Here is a 21,152-nt window from a genome sequence, read left to right as displayed (position 1 = left end):
TACACCAAAATATTCATTTGGTTTAAGCCAGGTTTCAGTCAAACAGAGTACATCAAAACTATTATCTGTGATCATTTCATTTACAATAACTGCTTTGGGTGCGAGTGATCTAATGTTTAGAGCCCAAGCTTTAGAAATTGTTTTTGTTCATTTATTTTGCATTTTTCAGGTTTAATCACGATCAGATTTTTTCTAGATCCTGTATTAAATGTATATGTTGACCTCACTATTTGGGGAACAGACACAGTCTGTATAGATTGGACAACGCAAGTACTTCTATCATTTAAGAGGATAGAACAAAAGCCATCATAGCAGTTAGAATTGGCTTACTAGTCAGATGGAGCGTATAGCGTCCTGGAGATGTTGTCCGACAGGAGTTCCGCTCCGACTCTGCTGGGGTGCAAGCCATCAGCACGGAAAAGCCTAGAACGCTCCCAGAAAAGATTCCAATTATTAACAAAGAGCAGTTTCTGTTCTTTACACCATGACAATAACCATTCGTTTAAAGCAAAAAGTCTACTGAACCTTTCGTGTCCTCGTCGATACATGGGAAGTGGTATTGACACGATGATTGTCGTCGCGGGCGATGTGCTGCGTACCGTCTCGATCAGGCTCCTGAAGTCCCTCTTCAGTGTCTCCGTCTGCCGCAGCTTGGTGTCGTTAACCCCCGCGTGCAGCACGACAGCGCTGATGCTCTCGTCGCCCTTCAGGATCACGGGTATCTGCGCAGAAACATCGAGAACACGAGCACCAGGGAAACACTGAGTGTGCACTTTACCTTCAGCTAACGTAGCACGGACGTGCCGGACGATGGAGTCTCCGACGATCACAGTGTCACGTTCCGTCTCGCGGAAGGGAGCGAAGCGGTTCCGGGTGGAGATTTCGAAGACCGGAGGTGGTGGAGGGGGAGAGGTCATCACCCGGGGCCTGGCTCGCGTCTTCCACTGCTGGTGCACCCAGGGTCCGTGGTGTCCCGGCGCCGGAGTGAAGGACACCTGGGAAGATCGCGTCCTGGGTGCACAGGGCCTGTGCAGAGAAACACACGAAATAGAGGTGGTGGGAGTGTTAGCAGCGCGCTGTATACTTGCTCCGGACTTGTGAGCGTCAGCCCGGGATGTTTCCAGTGCAGCTCTCTGCTCTCTCAGCTAGGCCTGCTTCTCCACCAGGTCGCGGATCTGCTTCTCCACGGCCTCCAGCTCCAGCTGCACCGAATGCAACTCGAACGTGTCCTCACCTGCACTCAGAGGTAGACACAAATCCGCCATTTAAGCAAGTAACAGTGAAACAATGGTAATGCATGTAATAGAGTATTAGCAATGTAAGCAAGATTAGCAGCAACCACGCTGGCGATGCTAACTGGCTATAAGCTAATAGCAGACTCGGGAAATCAAAATAAAACTAGTGATAATAAGGCGCTCTGATTGCTTTTGTTGTAGAATGTTATAGGGGATATATTCACACGTTATAGAAACGAAAATGATAGTGTATAAAACTGATCTTAAGATAGAAAATAGACGATAAGGAATTAACTTGACGGAGCTCAAACTCAAAACACACAGTAGCAACAGTTCAGTAGAAGGGGCATGTGGTGGCATTATCGGCTTACCACTCACCGTTCGATGGGAAGACAGTGGGCAAACACCCCCTGGTGATATGCTTCCTCCGCGGTGCGCTGAGGAAGAGGCCGCCATTGCGTTCTCGTGTCCCCACGTGGGACCTGCTGGTGGTGCTAGAGGCTCTGTGTAGACCAACTTTCAAGCCCATAGAGGAAATTTCAGATCGTCATCTTACCCTCAAGACTACGTTCTTGTCAGCGATCACTTCTCTAAAGAGAGTGGGTGACCTTCAGGCCCCTTCCTATCTCAACTTTGCGCTTGGACTGGGCGAAAGCATTTCTGTACCCTCGAGCGGGTTACACCCCTAAGGTCCCCACTACTGCACCACGGCCAATAGTACTGCAAGCCTTCCATCCTCCTCCCTTTCGGGATCCAGACCAGGCGAAGCTTAACTGTATGTGTCCTGTGCGAGCACTTGACACATTCGTCCACAGAGCTGCCCAGTGGAGAAGGTCGGACCAACTGCTTGTGTGCGTTGGTCCGCCCAGGAGAGGTATCCAAGCAGACTATCAACCGGTGGATTGTCGAGACAATCACGGCCTGTTACGAGTAAAGATTATATTACAACTGTGGCATGTTGTAGCTATTGTTTCTAAAGGCTGTCGTTTCTCATAACAAATGCAATATAGATTAATAAAAAAAGTCATTATTGACCTGGTTATGATTAATAGGCTAGCCTTATTATAACACATGCTACAGTTAAGTACTATGGTACTTTTTCATAAGAGCAAGTAAAATCGAAAGCCAAAGGGTTCTAATGATGAGTGATAGAAAAACCTGGCCTTCAGATATTCCAATGATGGCATAGATTAAATCATTAAGAGCCTGATGAACTGTTAAGGAGTAAGAAATAAACAATGTCAATATAAGAAAATGTTAAGTTAGATTGACTTCTCGTAGCGTGTTGAATTAGAGCATTCTGTCAAACTATAGCCTAAGTGTCTAAATAATATAAAATACATTATATTTCTGTAAACAAGTAATTGTTAACTAGCCTATTACTTTATTGCAGTTACGCAATCAATGTGTGGTGGATAGCACAAAAGACCATTTTACAAAAACTTTTAAGCAAACAAACATTTAAACATTTAAGCAAACAAACAAATAAATAAACCTTAAGAGAAGCATGACCCGGGGTCCACTTCAACCCCCCAAATGTTCAAACCAAAACTACGCCCTTGTTTTAAATACATTTTAACAGACTGAATCACGCAGTGAAAGAACACAATCTAAATGCGCGCGCACTAGTCTTATCTACTAGACTTCACGGCACTCTGTGGGAGTGTTTTGTTTGGCTAAATACTGATAATGTCAAATCGCACATCGTTAAAACAACAATTACGATATTATCGCAGACGATATATATCGCACACCCTGCACCACTGTCTTTTTGGCTAATTTGTGCAAAACCTTTTGCTAAACTACCAAAGCTTCATTTTAACCACCAATGCAACGATGCAAGTATTTACCTTAGGCTACCTCTACATGCTTGCGAAGGGTTGATGTCGATATTTTATAAGCTGCTAGTTTGGTCTCCCTAGGCAAACACAGCTTACACTACATAATAGAGCATAAACATGGCCAGGGGTTCACTTCATTTCCTTTGAGTTCAACTTCAGCAGAATACGATGGGGTTTGGTTTTCAGCTGGGTCTGCATTAACACCTGTCTTGTCCGTTTGCATCTTTCTTCGATTTTAGCGCCAGTTTGTTCTCCTGCCCATTATTTACTGCAGTGGTTTCCAGGGAGCGATTTTTTTTTACTCAGTAATTAATGTGTTTTAAAATATTTCAAACTAAATATAATTAAGTAAAAGTAAAATTACAGATTTTAAAAATTACTTTAAAAAGTAGAAGCACACAAAAAAGCTACTCAATTACAGTAATGCGAGTAAATGTAATTCGTTACTTTCCACCTCTGGCATATACTTAATAAAAGTAGCAACAAAATGCCAATAAAATCTTAACCTTTATTAGAGGCAATTAGACAATATTTAAATAAATTTTTAAATCAAAGTTTTAAATTTTAAACATTTAAATCAATATTTACATTCACATTCATAAGTTTGAACTTTTTATCATAGAAACAATGAAATACAATCTTTCACATATTTGAAGTACATTCACATATTTACAAGTCTGACTGAAGTGAAAAAATAATTTTGGAGCCTCTGAAAGTCCATCATGGTGAACAATGACATTTTATAGCTTCATGACAGTCATTCAGAGATAACAGCATCTGTAGTTGTAAACCACATTAAATAATGCAAATTTTTTTTTTTTTTAAATTGTTGTTTCTGACAGTTTTTGTATGTTGTTTTCAAATATACAGCATATCCATATGTGTGGATTTTATTAAGCTGCTATATCTAATAATAACCATAAAAACATATGAATCCAAAGAAATGTGGACATTACTTTCATCCTGAAGATGCAAATTTGTTTAGTAAAAGAGGTTCAGTGTTGTTTGAGTCACTCTGGCACGCACATAATCACGTATAGAGGACAGAATGAAGATTATAACGCTCAATAAATTGAACATCAGTGATATCAGGTTATATCATATTCAGACTTTCTACAATAAAGTGTCAGTCAATTATTTTGAGTTTTTTCACTAAAATGGATTCCTTTTAGGGTTATTATGTGCATGCATCATTTTAAACAGTTCTTTCTTGTTCATAAATGACTTATGTCTTTGTGCTGTTTTTGAGCTTGATTTTGGTGAGAATACACAGTTTCCTCTTAAACAACGACAGATCAGTTTAAGAAATCAGTCTAAGAAAGTCTGAGACAAAGAAGGCCTTCTGTCCTAATTATGCTAGTTATAAATATTTTCCACGGCAGTAATGCTGGATTGAGTGATGGTTGTGTTGGAGTCGGTGCTATCTGGATCATCAGAGAAATGCCCCGCGACGTCATTGTGAATGTGGTAGTAGTACAGAAAGAGGAAAAACCCTGAAAAAAGGATCAGAGAAATTAAATAATAAATAATTTAAAATATCCTTAGCTCTAATTATTTGTGGAAATTTGCAGGAAAAAATAGAAGCGTTCTACAAAGCCAATTGTACTGATGCATGTGATTTTTCTCACCCTGTAATGAGTTCAACACAGTGAATATGTAATATGAGGGAATGAGCATCGGTCCATAACTGAAGAACGCCACAGACCACGTCAGACCGAAGAGCAGGAACAAACTCAACACCATCATCAGCTGCTTTCTGAACGTCTTTCTCTTGCCGTCAGTTGCTTTCATGTTTCTGGCCTGAACGACCTTAGTGACGATCATGATGAAGATTCCTGTCGTGAAGACGAAAACTAAAGCATAGTAGCCGATGTTCACTATGTAGTGAATGTAACGATTTGTAGTCCAGCACCTGTAATCAGAAAATATTGAATTTAAGAAGGCAATCATTTAACATTAATAAATGTATGAATTTGTGACATCAAACCAACTTACATTCGTGCAATTTTTCCAGATGTAGTGCTTAGGGTCACTGCTTCATATCCTCCTACAGAAGCAATAGCAACGACTATCGGAGCAGCACACACTGAAAACACACAGAGATAAACTGATTTAATTGAATAAAAAAGACAAAAAAAAAAAATAATAATAATAATAATGTTTACAGCTGAAGTTTAACTACAACTACAATCGGGATACACTTGATTTACAGTTGGAAAGATGCAAGCTTTGTTTCTGAATCCCAAAGTAAAGATATAGTGTCAAATTAATAAACTTTTGTAAACACAGCCAGTCTATTCACAATGAAAGTGTCCCTACTAAATCCAGCATAAACTCCTCTATTTTTAAACAATCGATACAGACGTCACTACCTAAACCTCATGCCAATTTTATTTTCTTAATAGGGTTTTGTTGCTCTAACTCACCCCAGCCCAACACGGTGATCTTCCTCGTGTAGTTTGTGATGGTGACGTTCTGTCTGAGGAGCCATAAGTACATATGAAGAGCTTGAATGAAGAACCAGGTGAATGAGGCCAGCATGGAGTAATGCAGGAGCAGCGCTATGAAGACGCACGCAGCGTTGTCTTCTGTGTTAGCGACGCTCTCGTTTGACAAAAACGAGGCATTCAGTAGAAACAAAGCCACAAACATGTTCATCAAGATCTTCGTGGCCTGATTTGATTTGGCTTTCCTATTAAAACACAAAAACAACTGTTCTTGTAACCTGAACTTTAATACTTTAGAACTTTGATCTCATCACTTTCCAAGGAAATACTTCGTATTTCAGTCTTTAAACTTCAAAATTTCAAGTTTAGTTCAATGCATTGATGATTCTTTGTAAATGCACTATAGCCGTATCTGAGTGAAAATTGTTTCTTAGTTTAATATGACTGCTTATTGATTACTAAACAGCACTAACTATATAATATACTTTAAGATACTGTACCGTAGCAGGAAATGCATGAATAAAGCGATGGCCATAAAAAACATGGAGATGCCGCAGCCGATAGAAGAAATTAAGGTCAACGATTCCAGATGCGGTGCTGTGACGTTTGCATCTGGCAGAGACTGAATTATTTGGAGAAAAGACACAGAAATGCACAGATCAGCTGGATGATTTTTTGCTGTCATTTCTACAATGCCATCATGTTATATGTCAAAAGGAATGAGGACACACAAACTTGAAAAGACATAAAAAGCACAAGTGATCTCAACTGTTTCTCATAGACAGCAATGAGATTAAATGCAGAGCAAATGGAGATCGCAATGTCTTAAACTGAGCTAAAGACACCAGAGTCTGCAATTAAAAATCAGATTTCAAACGTCCCAATATGAAATCAAATATTTCTTATCAAGTACTAATCTGAGCTGCTCCACATTCATTGCATGGCTCTAGTTAGCATAACTGAGAGCTGACAGATGGTCACTGACTGACTTAGGCAAATGTGTGTGTTTACATGCACAAATTTTCATCAATCCAATCAAATCCAGCCTAGATAATCCATATATATTTCAAGCAAAACTTCGGCACTTGCACGGTGCATCAGCCGACACGTTCAGAACTGAAGAAAAACATACAAAAAGTTGTATAATTGCCTAGATGACATAGGCTACCTAAAAATGGACAAATCTCAGAAGAGCTTTTTTTAGCAAATATTTGGTGAATATTCAACCTCAACCCCTGACCGGTTCATAAGAAGTAAAATGTAGATTTGCGGTGCTGCACATTTGCACAAGGTAGTTTTGAATTAAACTGAGAAGAAATTTGCAATATTTCTTTCCTATTGATTGGATTATTTCAGGTCTTCACCACTTTCAATCCGAAATGCCAATCCAAATTTTCAATCCAAATCATTTTTGGGTGCATGTAAATGCAGCTACTGTATTAATTTCTTTTTTTTTTTCTTTTTTTTATTATTATGTGTTTGATGTTTGATTCTTTTGTTTTTGAGGGCTCTTGATCTAGAAACATTTTTGAACATTTTTTCTTTTTTTTGTCTTCACAGAAGAAAGAGCCTTTATTTTTAGATGCATATATACAGTATGTTTTTTTTATTTTTTATTATTATTTATTATTATTATTATAATCTTTATATATTCAGGAAAAAACTCTCAGATTAAAAAATACAGGAGTGTCTGTCCTGACCAAGGATTTTGGATTTTGACACCTTTTGAGTTCACTAGCATACAGACATGGACTAAAAGACTGATTTTGATTTCAGAACATGAATTATGAAAGTGTAAGTTCCCTATCTGTCGGTCACTACGAGTTATGTCGTGACGACATAGGGGATTTACTTGGGAGCCCCAATCATCTCTGACTTAAGAGAAAACGCCAATGAATATTGGCTAGTGGATTTTGCATACCTGCGCCACTCCCCGTGCACACGGGTATAAATAGGCGGCAGGTGCATCCACTCATTAGATTTTTGCTTCGGAGCCGAGTGGATGAACGTGTTGATCTCCACAAAGAGCCATTCATCATCTGTCTGGAAGCTGTTCTGGTTGGCGTTACGGTGCGAACAGCGGTGTCCCTGTCTGCAGCGATTCCCCTGGGCACTTCAACTAAAAAGAGCAGATTTCCTAAAAGAGCAAATCACTGTCGGTTCGCGTCTTTTTAAAGACGCCGTTCCGGCCGTGTCCTCTTGGTTGCGGTCGTTTCCTATCCTCCATCCACGGCCACGATCGTTGTCTTCAGTGTCTGGGCATCCAGCGCGCTGAAGCTGCGTTCGTGGATGGTTTATGCGTTCGTTCTGAGCGTGTAACCATGGTAGCGCTGCGATCGCGCCTCTCTCCTCACGGGATGGAGGGGCTCCTCTGTCACTACCGCGCTGGCTTCTCTGCCACGAGCAGAGAACCATCGGCTAGTGCTCTGGGCGATCTGAGGGTTACAGTGAGAGCCTTTCCGCCGGGCCAGTCCCCACGGACCTCTCACTCCTCCCGCAGCAGCTGTTCTGTGCGGCTCCCCGGTGATTCTGCTGTGCCGTCTCACGGCGTGCCTAGCGTTTCATTTGGTGCGCCGATAGAGGATCAGACGTCGATCGCAGCATCGGGGGATGGGCAATCGTCCTCTGAGGATGAAGATTCGGCGGGGCTGCCTCCCTCGGGAGTCGCGGCCGCCGCCGAATCGGACCCAGAGTTGACGGCCGTGCTTTCCCGGGCCGCCGCGAGCATCGGGCTGGAGGGCTGGCGCCCTGCCCCGGTTCCTTTCTTCCCGGAAGTGCATGGGGAGCTGACGAAGTCGTGGATGGCCCTTTTTACGGCCAGAAGCGGCTCGTCTGCCTCCCCCATCCTCGCTACCCTCGACGGCGGGGCAGCTAGGGGGTACGTTGACATTTCCCAGGTGGAGAGTGTGTTTGCGGTGCACTTGTGCCCGCAATGCGCCACCACTTGGAGGAATCGTCTCGTCTCCCGTCCAAAGCCTGTAGGCTGACGGCCGCCCGCGGCCAAAGCTTACAGTGCTGCGGGCCAAGCTGCCTCTGCCCTGCATGCCATGGCTATCCTGCGAGTACACCAGCCAAGGCATTAAAATGCACGAGGGTAGTACCAACCCGAGGTTGATGCAGGAACTGTGCTCGGTGACTGACTGTGCCCTTCCGGCGATGGAAGTCACAGCGCAGTCCCTCGGGAAGGCGATGTCCACACTTGGGGTCCAAGAGGGCCATCTATGGCTCAGCCTTGAGAAGAGCGATGTCGCCGCCTGCCTCCCAGGCTGGACTGTTCGGCGACACTGTCGAGGACTGTGCCCAGCAGTTCTCGGCAGTACAGAAGCAGACCGAGGCCAATTGGGTAACAGGTAAGTAGCTTGCCCCGGCGTGATGCACCGCTCCGCCGCAGGGCAAGCCCCAGTCTGCTTGTCGCCGTGGGCGCCCTCCCGCATCCTCCAGAGCTGCTCCGCCCGTGCTGAATTGTCCCATATGCCGGTGCGTCGAGCCTCTCGCAGGAGTCTGGCGCCCCGTGTCCCAGTTGGCCCCTAATCGCCCAGATAGGTGACAAAGCGGCCCTGACACGGGCAACCCAGTGATGTGGGAAGCTGCTCTTTCTCAGGAGACGGCAGGGACAGCGCCGCTCCTTCCCCCGGAGGAGGGCCGGGTGGAAAATCTCTGGTTCTGTTCCGCCGCTGGCTCAAGGGCCAGCGGCCCCCACTTTGTCAAAAGAAAGAGCAATTTCCCTTTCCTCCGGGTTTTCAGGTCCACGGGCCGACAATGTGCGACGCTGCCTCCTCACTCGCCCACGACCCATCTTGCCAGCGGCCAAGAGAGTGCGGTTCAGGGGACGCAGTGCCTCCCCACGCACCTCTAGCCAGTCCCCTCTGGGACCCAGGGAGTTTTGCGAGGATGCCTCAGAACGCACAGCCTTCTGTACCATCCAGCTCTACTCCCTTTCGCTGCACCACCGCAGGTACGTCGATCGCGCCGTTGGAGCCACTTGCACGGCGTCTGGAGGCGTGGCTCACGCTGCCCAGCCCGTCTCGTTGGCTCACGGGCATGATTCGACTCAGCTACGCGATTCAGTTCGCCAGGCGACCTCCCAAGTCCAGCGGCGTTCTCGAGACTTCAGTGGTAGCTCGGAACGCTCCTGTCTTGCTCGAGGGGATTGCTGTCCTCCTGGCAAAGGATGCAATCGAGCCGGTCCCTCCAGCCGAGATGAGGCAAGGGTTTTACAGCCCTTACTTCATCGTACCCAGGAAAGGCGGTGGTCGTCGACCAATCCTGGACCAGCAAGTCTTAAACCGGGCCATGCACAGGCTCCCGTTCAAGATGCTGACGAACAGGCGCATATCAAATGCATCCAGCCCCAGGATTGGTTTGCAGCGGTCGACCTGAAGGACGCTTACTTTCATGTTTCGATCCTTCCGCGACACAGACCGCCTACAGTTTGTGTTCGAGGGTCGGGCATGGCAGTACAGGGTCCTCCCTTCGGCTGTCCCTGTCCCTCCCGTGTCTTCGCGAAGGCACGGAGGGCGCCCTTGCCCCGCTACGGGAAGTGGGCATCAGGATCCTCAACTATCTCGAGCATGGCCCGCGTGCAAGAACAGTTGTGTGATCACAGGGACCCAGTGCTTCAGCACTCAGCCAGTTGGGGCTTCAGGTCAACTGGGAAAAGAGCAAGCTCTCCCCTGTGCAGAGAATCTCTTTTCTTGGTGTGGAGTTAGACTCGGTGAGTATGACGGCGCGCCTCTCTGAGGATCGCGCCCAGTCAGTGCTGAACTGCCTGAGTTCCTTCAGAGGCAGGACTGTGGTTCCTCTGAAACAGTTTCAGAGGCTCCTGGGGCATATGGCATCCGCAGTCGCAGTCACGCCGCTCGGATTGCTTCATATGAGACCACTTCAGCACTGGTTGCACTCGAGTCCCGAGGTGGGCATGGCGTCGCGGTACACTTCGTGTGAACATCACACAGGAGTGTCGCCGCTCCTTCAGCCCCTGGACGGACCTTGCCTTTCTACGGGCCGGGGTGCCCCTAGAACAAGTGTCCCGGCATGTCGTTGTCACGACGGATGCCTCCAGTACGGGTTGGGGCGCTACATGCAACGGGCAGGCAGCCTCGGGGCCCTGGACAGGGCCTCGACTGCTTTGGTACATCAACTGCCTAGAGTTGTTGACAGTGCATCTAGCTTTGCGGCAGTTCCGGCCACTGCTGCTCGGCAAGCACGTGTTGGTCCGTACGGACAACACTGCGACTGTTTCGTACATCAACCGGTTGGGAGGTGTACGATCACGTCGCATGTCACAGCTCGCCCGCCATCTCCTCCTCTGGAGTCAGACGTGGCTCAAGTCGCTGCGTGCTGTCCATATTCCGGGGGAGCTCAATCGTGCGGCCGACGCGCTCTCACGACAGCTCACGTTCCCCGGAGAATGGCGACTCCATCCCGAGACAGTCCGGCTGATCTGGAGTCGATTCGGGGAAGCTCAGGTAGACCTGTTTGCTTCCCGCGAGTCCTCCCACTGCCAGCTGTATTACTCCCTGACCGAGGGCCCCCTCGGCACGGATGCACTGGCACACAGCTGGCCTCGGGCTCTGCGCAAGTATGCGTTTCCCCCAGTGAGCCTGCTTGCACAGACACTGTGCAAGGTCAGGGAAGACGAGGAGCAGGTCCTGCTGGTCGCGCCGTACTGGCCCACCCGGACCTGGTTTCCCGAACTCATACTCCTTGCGACAGCTCTTCCCTGGCGCATCCCTCTGAGGAAGGACCTCCTTTCTCAGGGGCTTGGCACCATATGGCACCCGCGTCCAGATCTGTGGAACCGCCACGTGTGGCTCCTGGACGAGACGCGGCAGACTTGAGCGGTCTCCCACGGACTGTGGTAGAGGCCATCACTCAGGCTAGAGCTCCTTCAACAAGGCAAGTCTATGCACTGAAGTGGAGTCTGTTCGCAAACTGGTGTTCTTCTCACCGAGAAGACCCCCGAAGATGTACGATTGGAGTAGTGCTTTCTTTCCTGCAAGAAAGGTTGGAGCGTAGGCTGTCACCCTCCACCTTGAAGGTGTATGTGGCTGCTATTGCGGCCCATCACGATACAGTGGACGGCCGGTCCCTGGGAAAGCACGATCTCATCGTGAGGTTCCTGAGGGGTGCCAGGAGGTTGAACCTCCTAGGCCACCCCTGATACCCCCTGGGATCTCTATTGTCCTGGCTGGGCTTCAGAGGGGTCCCTTTGAGCCGCTGGACTCAGTTGAGCTTAAGTTCCTGTCTGCTAAGACAGCGCTCCTGACCGCTCACTTCCATCAAGAGGGTCGGGGACCTCCAAGCATTTTCGGTGAGCGAAGAGTGCCTTGTGTTCGGGCCGGTCTACTCTCACATTGTCCTGAGACCCCGGCCTGGATACGTGCCTAAGGTTCCCACCACGCCCTTCCGCGATCAGGTGGTGAACCTGCAAGCCCTGCCCTCGGAGGAGGCAGATCCAGCCTTGGCGTTGCTGTGTCCCGTAAGAGCATTGTGCATATCGTGGACCGCACCCAGAGCTTTAGAAGCTCTGAGCAGCTCTTTGTCTGCCACGGAGGTCAGCAGAAAGGGAAGGCTGTCTCCAAGCAGAGGTTGGCCCACTGGATAGTGGATGCCATCGCCTTGGCGTACCAATCCCAAGGCGAGCCGTGCCCCTAGGGGTGAGGGCTCACCCACACGGAGTGTTGCCTCCTCCTATGCGTTGGCGCACGGCGCCTCTGCCAGACATCTGTAGAGCTGCGGGCTGGGCGACACCGAACACCTTTGCGAGATTTTACAATCTCCGCATCGAGCCAGTTTCTTCCCGTGTGTTGGGTAACAGGTAAGTGGCGGGAAGAGCTGGCCGGTGTCATGCTTGCTGCGCCATTCCCCTCACCCGGGATACGGCGCCGTTTTCCTCCTCCAGTTCAGTTCCCGGACGGCGAACCCTGGTGGAGTTCCTCCAGCACCCCGGCAGTCAGACTGGGCGGAGCAGTCTGACGCCAGGCCCAGTATTTGCGTTAGCTTGCCCGGGTCCCCGGTCAGCCCCTGTACTGGGCTAGGTGTCCGTATGGCTTGATTCCCTTCGGGTAATCCCATATGTGTATTCTACCACGGTAAGGTTTCCCTCACGGTAAACCCGTGTCTTCCCTTTGACAGAGCCTTCTGTCAGGCCCTGCTGGCAGCTCTCCTCCCTACCCTTAGGTAGGATCTGCCCCAGGGTCCAGTCGTATGTAGTACTGCCCCAGGCCTGGGTCAGTCCATATCAGTGTCTCCACATGTTACCTCCCTTCGGGCAGGATGTGGCCTCCGTAGCGCCCTTCTCTGGAAGGCTCACTTCCCCGTCGTTACTGCCAAGCTGTAACAACAAATAGGAAAGACTTGAAACTATCTTCATTGAAGGTCGAAATCCCTTCCGATTTCTGTGGGAAAAGGAACAGCGGCTTGGCTATCTCCAGCAGCGATGTACTCAGTGGTCCCTGCGGGCACCAAGGTTAGCGAATTTGCGCTGGGGCGATGGGAAGGTTGCGACCTTTCGCATGGCATTTGTCTGTCACGCGCTCGCTTGTCAGCATCTGCATGCCACAAGGTTGTGACGGGGTTCAGGTTGTGGCGCTTTCCATAAGACCCCTATGTCGTCACGACATAACTCGTAGTGACCGACAGATAGGGAACGTCTCGGTTACGTACGTAACCCTCGTTCCCTGATGGAGGGAACGGAGACGTTATGTCCCCATGCCACAATCTTGAACCATCGCTGGTTGCCAGGGACTCGTTCTCGGCTCCTCAGCGTAAAACCTAATGAGTGGATGCACCTGCCGCCTATTTATACCCGTGTGCACGGGGAGTGGCGCAGGTATGCAAAATCCACTAGCCAATATTCATTGGCGTTTTCTCTTAAGTCAGAGATGATTGGGGCTCCCAAGTAAATCCCCTATGTCGTCACGACATAACGTCTCCGTTCCCTCCATCAGGGAACGAGGGTTACGTACGTAACCGAGACGTTCTTCTTCTCTGAGAAGCTTCTCACCATCAGCACTGCAAAGAACGTCAGATGTGAGCAGGAGCACTTTATGGTGTTGTTGTCGATTTTTGTCTCACAGCCGAACGTCGTCCAATTAAGCGTTCCTTCAAAGAAAAGAGAGAGATGAATGAAATTAATTATACATATTAATTATAGAAAATATACTGGGTTTGTTAATAGGATCATAAATGAATGTACCTTTGCCATTCCAAGAAACGCAGGACACATTTCCAACCTGTTAAGGACACGTTTATTTTCATTTTGATTTCACAGTGTAATATAATAAGTTCTGCAACAAAACCTTCATTACCAGATTTTTCTTTTTAATGGTCATGTCAATATTGTCTGTAAGGTTGGAGATGTTGGCACCCATCGTTATTCCATAACTCTCATTGTTCAAAACAGTGTGAGTTTTAGTTTCATCCTAAATCATAAACCATAATAGAGCAATCGAATATAAATGTTTATCAATACAACAGATCAAGAAACATTTGTCCAAGTAGAATTTTTGAAGAATCAGAGTGGAAAAAAACACAGAGGCAAACCTTATTTCCCATGTTTATGAATCGTAAAACTCCAACAAATGCACTTCCATTGTTTTCTTGACGTGATTTATCAAAGGCTTCACTGGGAATCCTTACAGACCAGGGATAACCTGCCCGGTTGCTCTCAACAACCTGCAAAAAGCAGAAATGGCATTGATAAATGTAAATTCTTCCCCAGAGAGACATGTTTTAATGCTTCTCAGGCCTTACGTTTATCATGTTCTGGCTTGAAGAGTAGCATATCTTGATGTCTTTGGTTGGCTTGTCCTTGGGTTGTCTTTGTAAAACACCAATAACATCCCCGATGATAATCGCCGCATTGGTTTTATTGCTTTTTTCCATCAGCTCCACCAGCGACTCTACTTTGTTCAAGTTTTCTCTGTAAAATGCATTGAATCACTTGGTATTGTGTAACTTAAGTTTTAGATTTGAAATCTGCTGGTAACCACATACTTACGCTGCCTTTTGGGGCTCAACTTTATCTGTGTTTGTCTGTGGTGTTTCTGTGTCGTTCTGCCCAGCTGGTAGATTGAAAGTCACCTCAGGCGGTGGGACAGTTGGCGCGGGAGTTGTCCCATATGGCACAAAACTGGTAGTTGGATTGTGAGTTGTCGATCTTCCATCAATGCAGGTCACACACATCCATTCACTCCCATTTAAATGCAGAATGTGTTTGCTTTGTTCGTTCCCTTAAACACAAATAAACAGTGGATGCATTTTATTGCAGTTGCGCAACAATTAAAACAATATCAGATGCATGTTCATCAGTTCACATATTTATTGGTCATATAGTCTAGTCATATTATTGCTATGATTTTGTCATGCTATTAACTTCAAGCACTAAATGAATTGAATTTCTCAAACTAGTGCATTCTGTTTAAAAGGCTCAAGAAACCCTAATATTAGGCCTACAACTCTTAGGCTTACCACTGCATGTATCATATCCATATGTAGCGTTTCTACATGTCTTTTCAGGATCAACAGGAGGGATTTTCAAACAACCTGAAGAGAACATGACACATAATTCAACATAACTGTGTATAATTGCAGTGTATTTTTTGATTAAGCTACGTAGAGTTGGAACAGCATGGAAGGTAATAAAGGACCAACATGACTAAAACATTACAGATAGTTATGTGATAAAAGTGTTCCTGTAGGCTATATAGTTTACATATCTGTTTGACCACACATTGGTAGTTTTCAGAATATTTTTTTTGTTTGTTTGTTTGTTTTTTGAGTGGGAATGATACTATACATTTTTATAGTATAATACCACTGTGATATTGTCACCTTTATTGACATAATATTTTCTGAGATGCTGGTTACCAATATGAGGGTCATTTGTGTTTTTTTGTCTGCTGTTTAATCAAAACTATCGATTAGCGAATTAATCACTATTGCAAATGGGTTTGCAAAAACTGTGTATGTCCTGATAATATTTAGGCAATCGTGTCATGCGTGTTTTCTATTAGCAGTTTAGGATCAAAACTTCTGACTCTATTGCAAATCACTATTGCAAAAAAAGGTCTGAAATAGCTAACGATTCAGTTCGATTGATTTCTGACGGTTGGCTCACGCACTGAATTGTCTACTTTACAAGACAGAGAACAAAAATAGCACTATGTAAAGTGATATTTCCTCATATTTTGGAAATCATGTTATGAATGTTTTCTATCGGCAGTTTAGAATCAAAACAAGCAATTCGTGAATTAATCAGTATTGCAAAAATTCTGAATTAGCTTGCAATTCAGTTTGATTCATTCGGACAGCTCCCTCACGCACTGAATCGATCATTTGCAGTGTTTTTTTGTTTTGTTTTTCACAACAGGGTACATTATAAGACAGAAAACAAAATAGTGCTGGAATAAGTGATATTTCTTGCTAATATTTCTGCAATCGTGTCATTCATATTTTCTTTCCGCTGTTTAGAATCAAAACGAACGATTAGAGAATTAATCACTACTGCAAAAATAGAAATAGTTCGCGATTCAGTTGGATTGATTCGGACAGTTCGCTTATGCACTGAACTGTTTGTTTGCAGTCCTAACTACTTTACAAGACAGAAAACAAAACTAACACTAGGTGAAGTGATATTTCCTGATATTATTGTGGCAGTCGTGTCATGCAAGTTATCTATCGGCTGTTTAGAATCAAAATGAGTGATTTGCAAATGAATCACTATTGCAAAAATTTCTGAAATAGTTCACGATTCAGTTTGACTCGTTTGGACAGCTCACTGTGCAGCGGTTTCTCTCACCGTAAAGGGATACTTCGCAAGACAGAAAACAAAAATAGGTGCATAATTATTAGGGAAAAAACTAAATTTCTTTAAATGTGAAAAACAAGAAGACAGGGTTCAGCATACACATCATTGATGATTCATACTACAGAAATTCAGTGTACACATTAGCCTATTGATGATGCATACTATATACAGACAAGCAAATGCACCCAGACATAGCATGCATCATCAATAAGGTGTTTGATCTTTTACTATTAGTCTAAGTACATCAGTGTTCATGTTAAACATTTTAGAATGTCCTTGTTTGTTCGAACACCTTATTTTTTGTTTTATGATTATATAATTTAGTAATATTTTAAATATATTATTTGCATATGTGATTAAATAAAACATTATTATTTTTTATATATATATATATATATATATATATATATATATATATAAACACCGGATTTTCACACTTTTCATGCAGCATAATCTGTTTTCATATAATTAAAATGTTGACATTTATCTTAATATATTCTAATATACTGTATATTGAAAAAAAATGCTTCAAAATGCACACTGGAATCTATTGGTACTAATTTGGTACTAAATATAGTCTTATGTTGGACATTCCTAATTGCATAAACCATAGAAATTCTTAAACCAGTCTAACCAGCTAAATGGCTTAGAATTGACGCTGAGTACTGTACGTTATCATGTCAACTCTGATGACATTATCAGATCTTACTGGTGTGTGTGTGTGTGGAGTGTCCAAAGATGAATAACTTTGATCATAACACAGCAAACGAGACTGTTACAGACCACTGTTATAAGATTACATAAGGACTTTTCCAAGGAATTTCCAGTAGGCCTTTCAGCACTAAACATTTTAAAGCTTAAAAATCTGAGTGGTAATGTACATTTTATTTTTAATGTGATTCTTGTTCATCCTTCAATGATTGTCCCCATTTTTAAAACTAAAAGTTTCACAATGTAGGAAAACTAATACTTTTATTTAAAAACGTTAAAAAAAGACCACTATAACCTGTAGATTTGTGTAAAATTTGCAGTAGAATTTAGTGTTTATATTGTCTTCTTGCATTATCGACACACTACTTTCCTGTGTAACACTGTAAAGCTGCTTTGACACAATCTGCACTGTTTAAAGCGCTATGAAAATAAAGATGACTTGACTTGACTAGATGGCTGCAGAGGAGCACTTATTGGCTTATTATAGACATTTCCACTCCCTAACAGCTTTTTCAAGCAATTTTTAGACATTATAGAACCACTATTATAACTTTTAAAAATCTGTTTTTGCCATTTTGTCTTTTTTGTCACTTTGTGTGCTTAAGTGTGAAGTAGATGTTTGTAGGTTACACAAACAGCGAGTGAAGAGCGCTTCTTTTATAATAACTGAAGCTGTCCGTCATTTCAGTGCAAATACATTGAATATGAAAACTCCCATCAGATCAATGAATCTGACTAAACTTCACAATGAATCTTTTATTTACACTGTGTATCTGCTTTGTTTGTTATAATGAGAGGATTTGCACGCATGTAAAACATAGTAAATTTATATATATATATAAACGTGTTCAGAGAGACACTGAATGGATTCTCACAACCGGGCTTTGTCATTATTTTCAACAACAATGCCTGCTTTTGGCTACAATGCTCAAATCACTTTGTAAATAGGTACATCCAATGGAAAATGCAATGTATCTGGCTGCGAAGACAACCGATAAGATTATAGAAGAGTGTGAAATCTTACATGCATCTGGATTACTGGCATTGCAGGTGGTGGTGATGGAAGGGCAGTTGCTAGGTTTGTTAGTAATGGTGGTAGTAGATTGGCTGGTGGTGGGGCTGTAACTGGTGCTTTGCCATGTCTGGCAAGTCCCAATATGATTTGATGTGGATCCTGCAGAATTGAAGAGATGAAATTTGTATTACACAAACTAAATATAACTATTCTAAAGTAGTCTAAAATAGCCTGCGTTATGATCTGCTCTTTCTCAGGAACTCATTACAGCGAACAACGAACACACAGACTTCATTCAAATAGTTTGATTTGTATATACTTTCAGTCTGATGTACATTCTATTTTTGCTTTTCATCGATTGATGGAATGTTTGGAATTAATAATCTAACCAGCGAAGACGTCATTGTCACTGACAGCAAAGATCACGCATGCAAACACAAATGTGTGGAAAGTGCGTCTGAACTTAAGTGGATTTGCATGTGTGTTATACTGCGTCTATCGTAGGACGACACGTACCTGTTGAATTCAGGACATTTGATGGAAGACATTGAGATCCATTTGGGAGAAACAACATTGTTATGTTTTCAGCCATTGCATTCATTCTTACTTCATATTTCCCCCCATTGTTTGTTATGTTGAAATGGTATGATTCGCATTGTCCTGGAAGCAAGAGAGAACATTTGAACATTGATTGTTGGTTTAACTTTACAAAGTAAGTAACCTGTAGTTGATACAAAGAAAGAGATTGGTTCAAATAACAGAAATAAGTCCAAATATTGTTATATAAGTTGACTGGACAAAAGAAAAAAAGTTGAGATAACAGGTCATGAAAATATTTTTTTACACTGAGCAGCGTTGTTAACTAAAAATTATTAAAAAAAAAAAAAAAAAAAAATGCTAAAATAAAATAACATATAATAAAACAGAATATTTCATATGCCTTGGCAACTAACCGGGGAAAAGTTTAAGATGAAGTACTAAATTTACTAAAAGTGAAATAAAAATAAATTAAAGCTAAATAAAAAATTAATTAATTAATTAAATAAATAAAAACCACAACAATAAAAAACTAATAAAAATGACAAAATTACTAAAATTAAAATTAAACTGAAAGCTGTACATATAAAAGTGAAAGCTAATTCAAAATATTCATAAAGATTAAAATAGTAAATGAATAATACTAAAAATAAGTCTGTTACCCAGGGAAGAGGTGTTTTGTTTGACATTTACTATGCAAAAATCTCCTATCAGTATTTCATACTCTGGTGAACACGTCACGTTTATAGCTGGAAAATAAAACAAAAAACATCAGCTTAATGAATTTGTCATTCTTCATGAGCACTATCAGAAAATAAATATACAGTATTCGCAGCCACGTAGAACAGCATATTTCTTATCTACCTGGACAGGTTGATCTATTGAAGCTCCGGAAATTTGCATATGTCAAAGTCTCACCAATTATCATTATTTTTTTTGAGCAGGCTGCGCAAACAAAGACAACATTATAAGTCTCTGTGCACCAAATAACACACTCATTGACATTATAAATGCGTTTTTTGAAGGAAACGTACTTATCTGGCACGTAGCACAACAGACGATCATCAGCCACAGCAAATTCTGCTTTTTCCAAAACATAATTCCCAGAGACAGCTGCCTGTTAGAGACACAAGTTAGTTTTGTTTTCTACAGGCATAGGAAATAAATCATAAGTCTGAAATAATTTTCTTATTACATTCTTGAGATAAAGTCCACAGTCCAAGAGTTTGATGCGTCCACATACGAAACCGTCGGATTATGAGCCGCAGCTCCGAGCCGCTGGACACTGACATACAGTTCATTTGCAAACATGCAAATTTATTTGGCCTTTAACGGTGAACTTCAGTGCATGGTTACATTCAGATCCAGTTCATCAAATCATGTTTGCTCACAGACAACTATTAAAATGTCAAAATGTAGAATAATTTAACTAAAAGAACAAAATGCAATGTGTACCTTTCTCTACAATAAATGACACTTACTGTACTTTATTTTGTTGCTTAATAAATGACATTCACGTGTTAATAAGTCTGACCGCAGTGAATAGATGTTTATGGGAGCCACTGAAAGTCCATCATGATGAAGAATGACATTCAGAATAACTCAGAATTCAGAGTGTTTTGATGTGTTTTCATATGATGTTCCTTGAAATGCTATTTCAAATAACCATGCAAATATCTGAATCCACCGGTGTTTGGCCTTCAGTAATATCCTGGAGATGCAAATTTCTTTGTGAAAGAGGTTCACTGTCTGAGTCTCTCTGGCACAAGTGATCACATCATTATGCTCAATAAATCTAATAAATCAGTAATATCAGGTCATTAATACAGATATTTATCAGTTTTTCAGTCAAAATGGCTCTTTTTAAGCTTGTCATTTTATATAGAAATGTCATTTTGAATAAATTTATCCTTGAGAAGTGATATCCGTCTTGTTTTTTGGGCTTGATTTGCTAAGAATATGATCTAATTTAGATCTCGACGGCTAGTATGTCAAAGTGTTTGAAGCAATAATGTCAACTTTTAGCAACATTTTCTGAATAAATCTGCAAAAACCTGTAAAAAAAAAATCTAATAGCAACACTGTCAGTAGTAAAACTTGTTGGTGAGAATAAATATTATTTAGTTCATTGAAGCGTGTATTTTCGCTGTAGGCGTAGAATCTCGGTAAATGAGTAATTTCTTGCAACATAGCAATACCTCATTGTTCAATGACAGTATTACTGAAGACAGTAAAACATATATAGCTTGAAACATGAAGCACCTTGTATTTTTGCCTAAAAGTTAGTCCAGCCACAGCGTGTCAAAATCCACGTCACACTTGCTTAATATGGTAATTACAGGATCTTCCGGCTGAGGGCGGGTTATAACAGAAGGTCAGTTAAATATGCATTTCTTCTCATTAAAGATAAAAATATAATTTTACAGTTTTAGATTCCTATCTGGGGATAACCTTATGTAGAAAGTTTTTTCCCAAAACAAGGGCCTATTGATTTCCATGGTATGAACACATTAGGGTAACTAATTGTGACAGCTGTGTACTGTATGAGAAATA

General features: G+C 43.0%; 1 protein-coding gene across 1 annotated transcript; it reads right to left on the bottom strand.

Moving 5' to 3' along the window:
* Positions 1-3,564: 3,564 nt before the first annotated feature.
* Positions 3,565-19,925, bottom strand: LOC131522765 (adhesion G-protein coupled receptor G1-like). The gene is made up of 18 exons (XM_058748457.1): positions 19,795-19,925; positions 19,634-19,716; positions 19,464-19,544; positions 19,262-19,348; positions 18,579-18,722; positions 18,072-18,221; positions 14,998-15,072; positions 14,528-14,759; positions 14,281-14,449; positions 14,071-14,202; positions 13,836-13,949; positions 13,724-13,760; positions 13,532-13,629; positions 6,024-6,145; positions 5,503-5,768; positions 5,072-5,162; positions 4,705-4,988; positions 3,565-4,569 (listed from the first exon to the last, which is right to left on the bottom strand). The coding sequence occupies exons 1-18, from the start codon at positions 19,908-19,910 to the stop codon at positions 4,433-4,435; spliced, it is 2,418 nt and encodes an 805-aa protein (XP_058604440.1). The 5' UTR covers positions 19,911-19,925; the 3' UTR covers positions 3,565-4,432.
* Positions 19,926-21,152: the final 1,227 nt, after the last annotated feature.

The sequence above is a fragment of the Onychostoma macrolepis genome, chromosome 17 (assembly GCF_012432095.1).
Source record: "Onychostoma macrolepis isolate SWU-2019 chromosome 17, ASM1243209v1, whole genome shotgun sequence".
Lineage (NCBI taxonomy): Eukaryota > Metazoa > Chordata > Actinopteri > Cypriniformes > Cyprinidae > Onychostoma > Onychostoma macrolepis.
Note: the sequence above shows the minus strand (reverse complement) of the source record. Positions and strands in the feature narration are given on the sequence as shown.

What these genes read in the sequence shown, in the direction of transcription:
- LOC131522765 (XM_058748457.1), bottom strand. Translation starts at nt 19,910, where the DNA reads ATGTTTGCAAATGAACTGTATGTCAGTGTCCAGCGGCTCGGAGCTGCG. An exon ending in CAAGCCAGAACATGATAAAC is followed by an intron (nt 14,203 to 14,280) that starts GTAAGGCCTGAG and finishes TGCTTTTTGCAG; the next exon opens with GTTGTTGAGAGCAACCGGGC. An exon ending in CCATTAAAAAGAAAAATCTG is followed by an intron (nt 13,761 to 13,835) that starts GTAATGAAGGTT and finishes TGTCCTTAACAG; the next exon opens with GTTGGAAATGTGTCCTGCGT.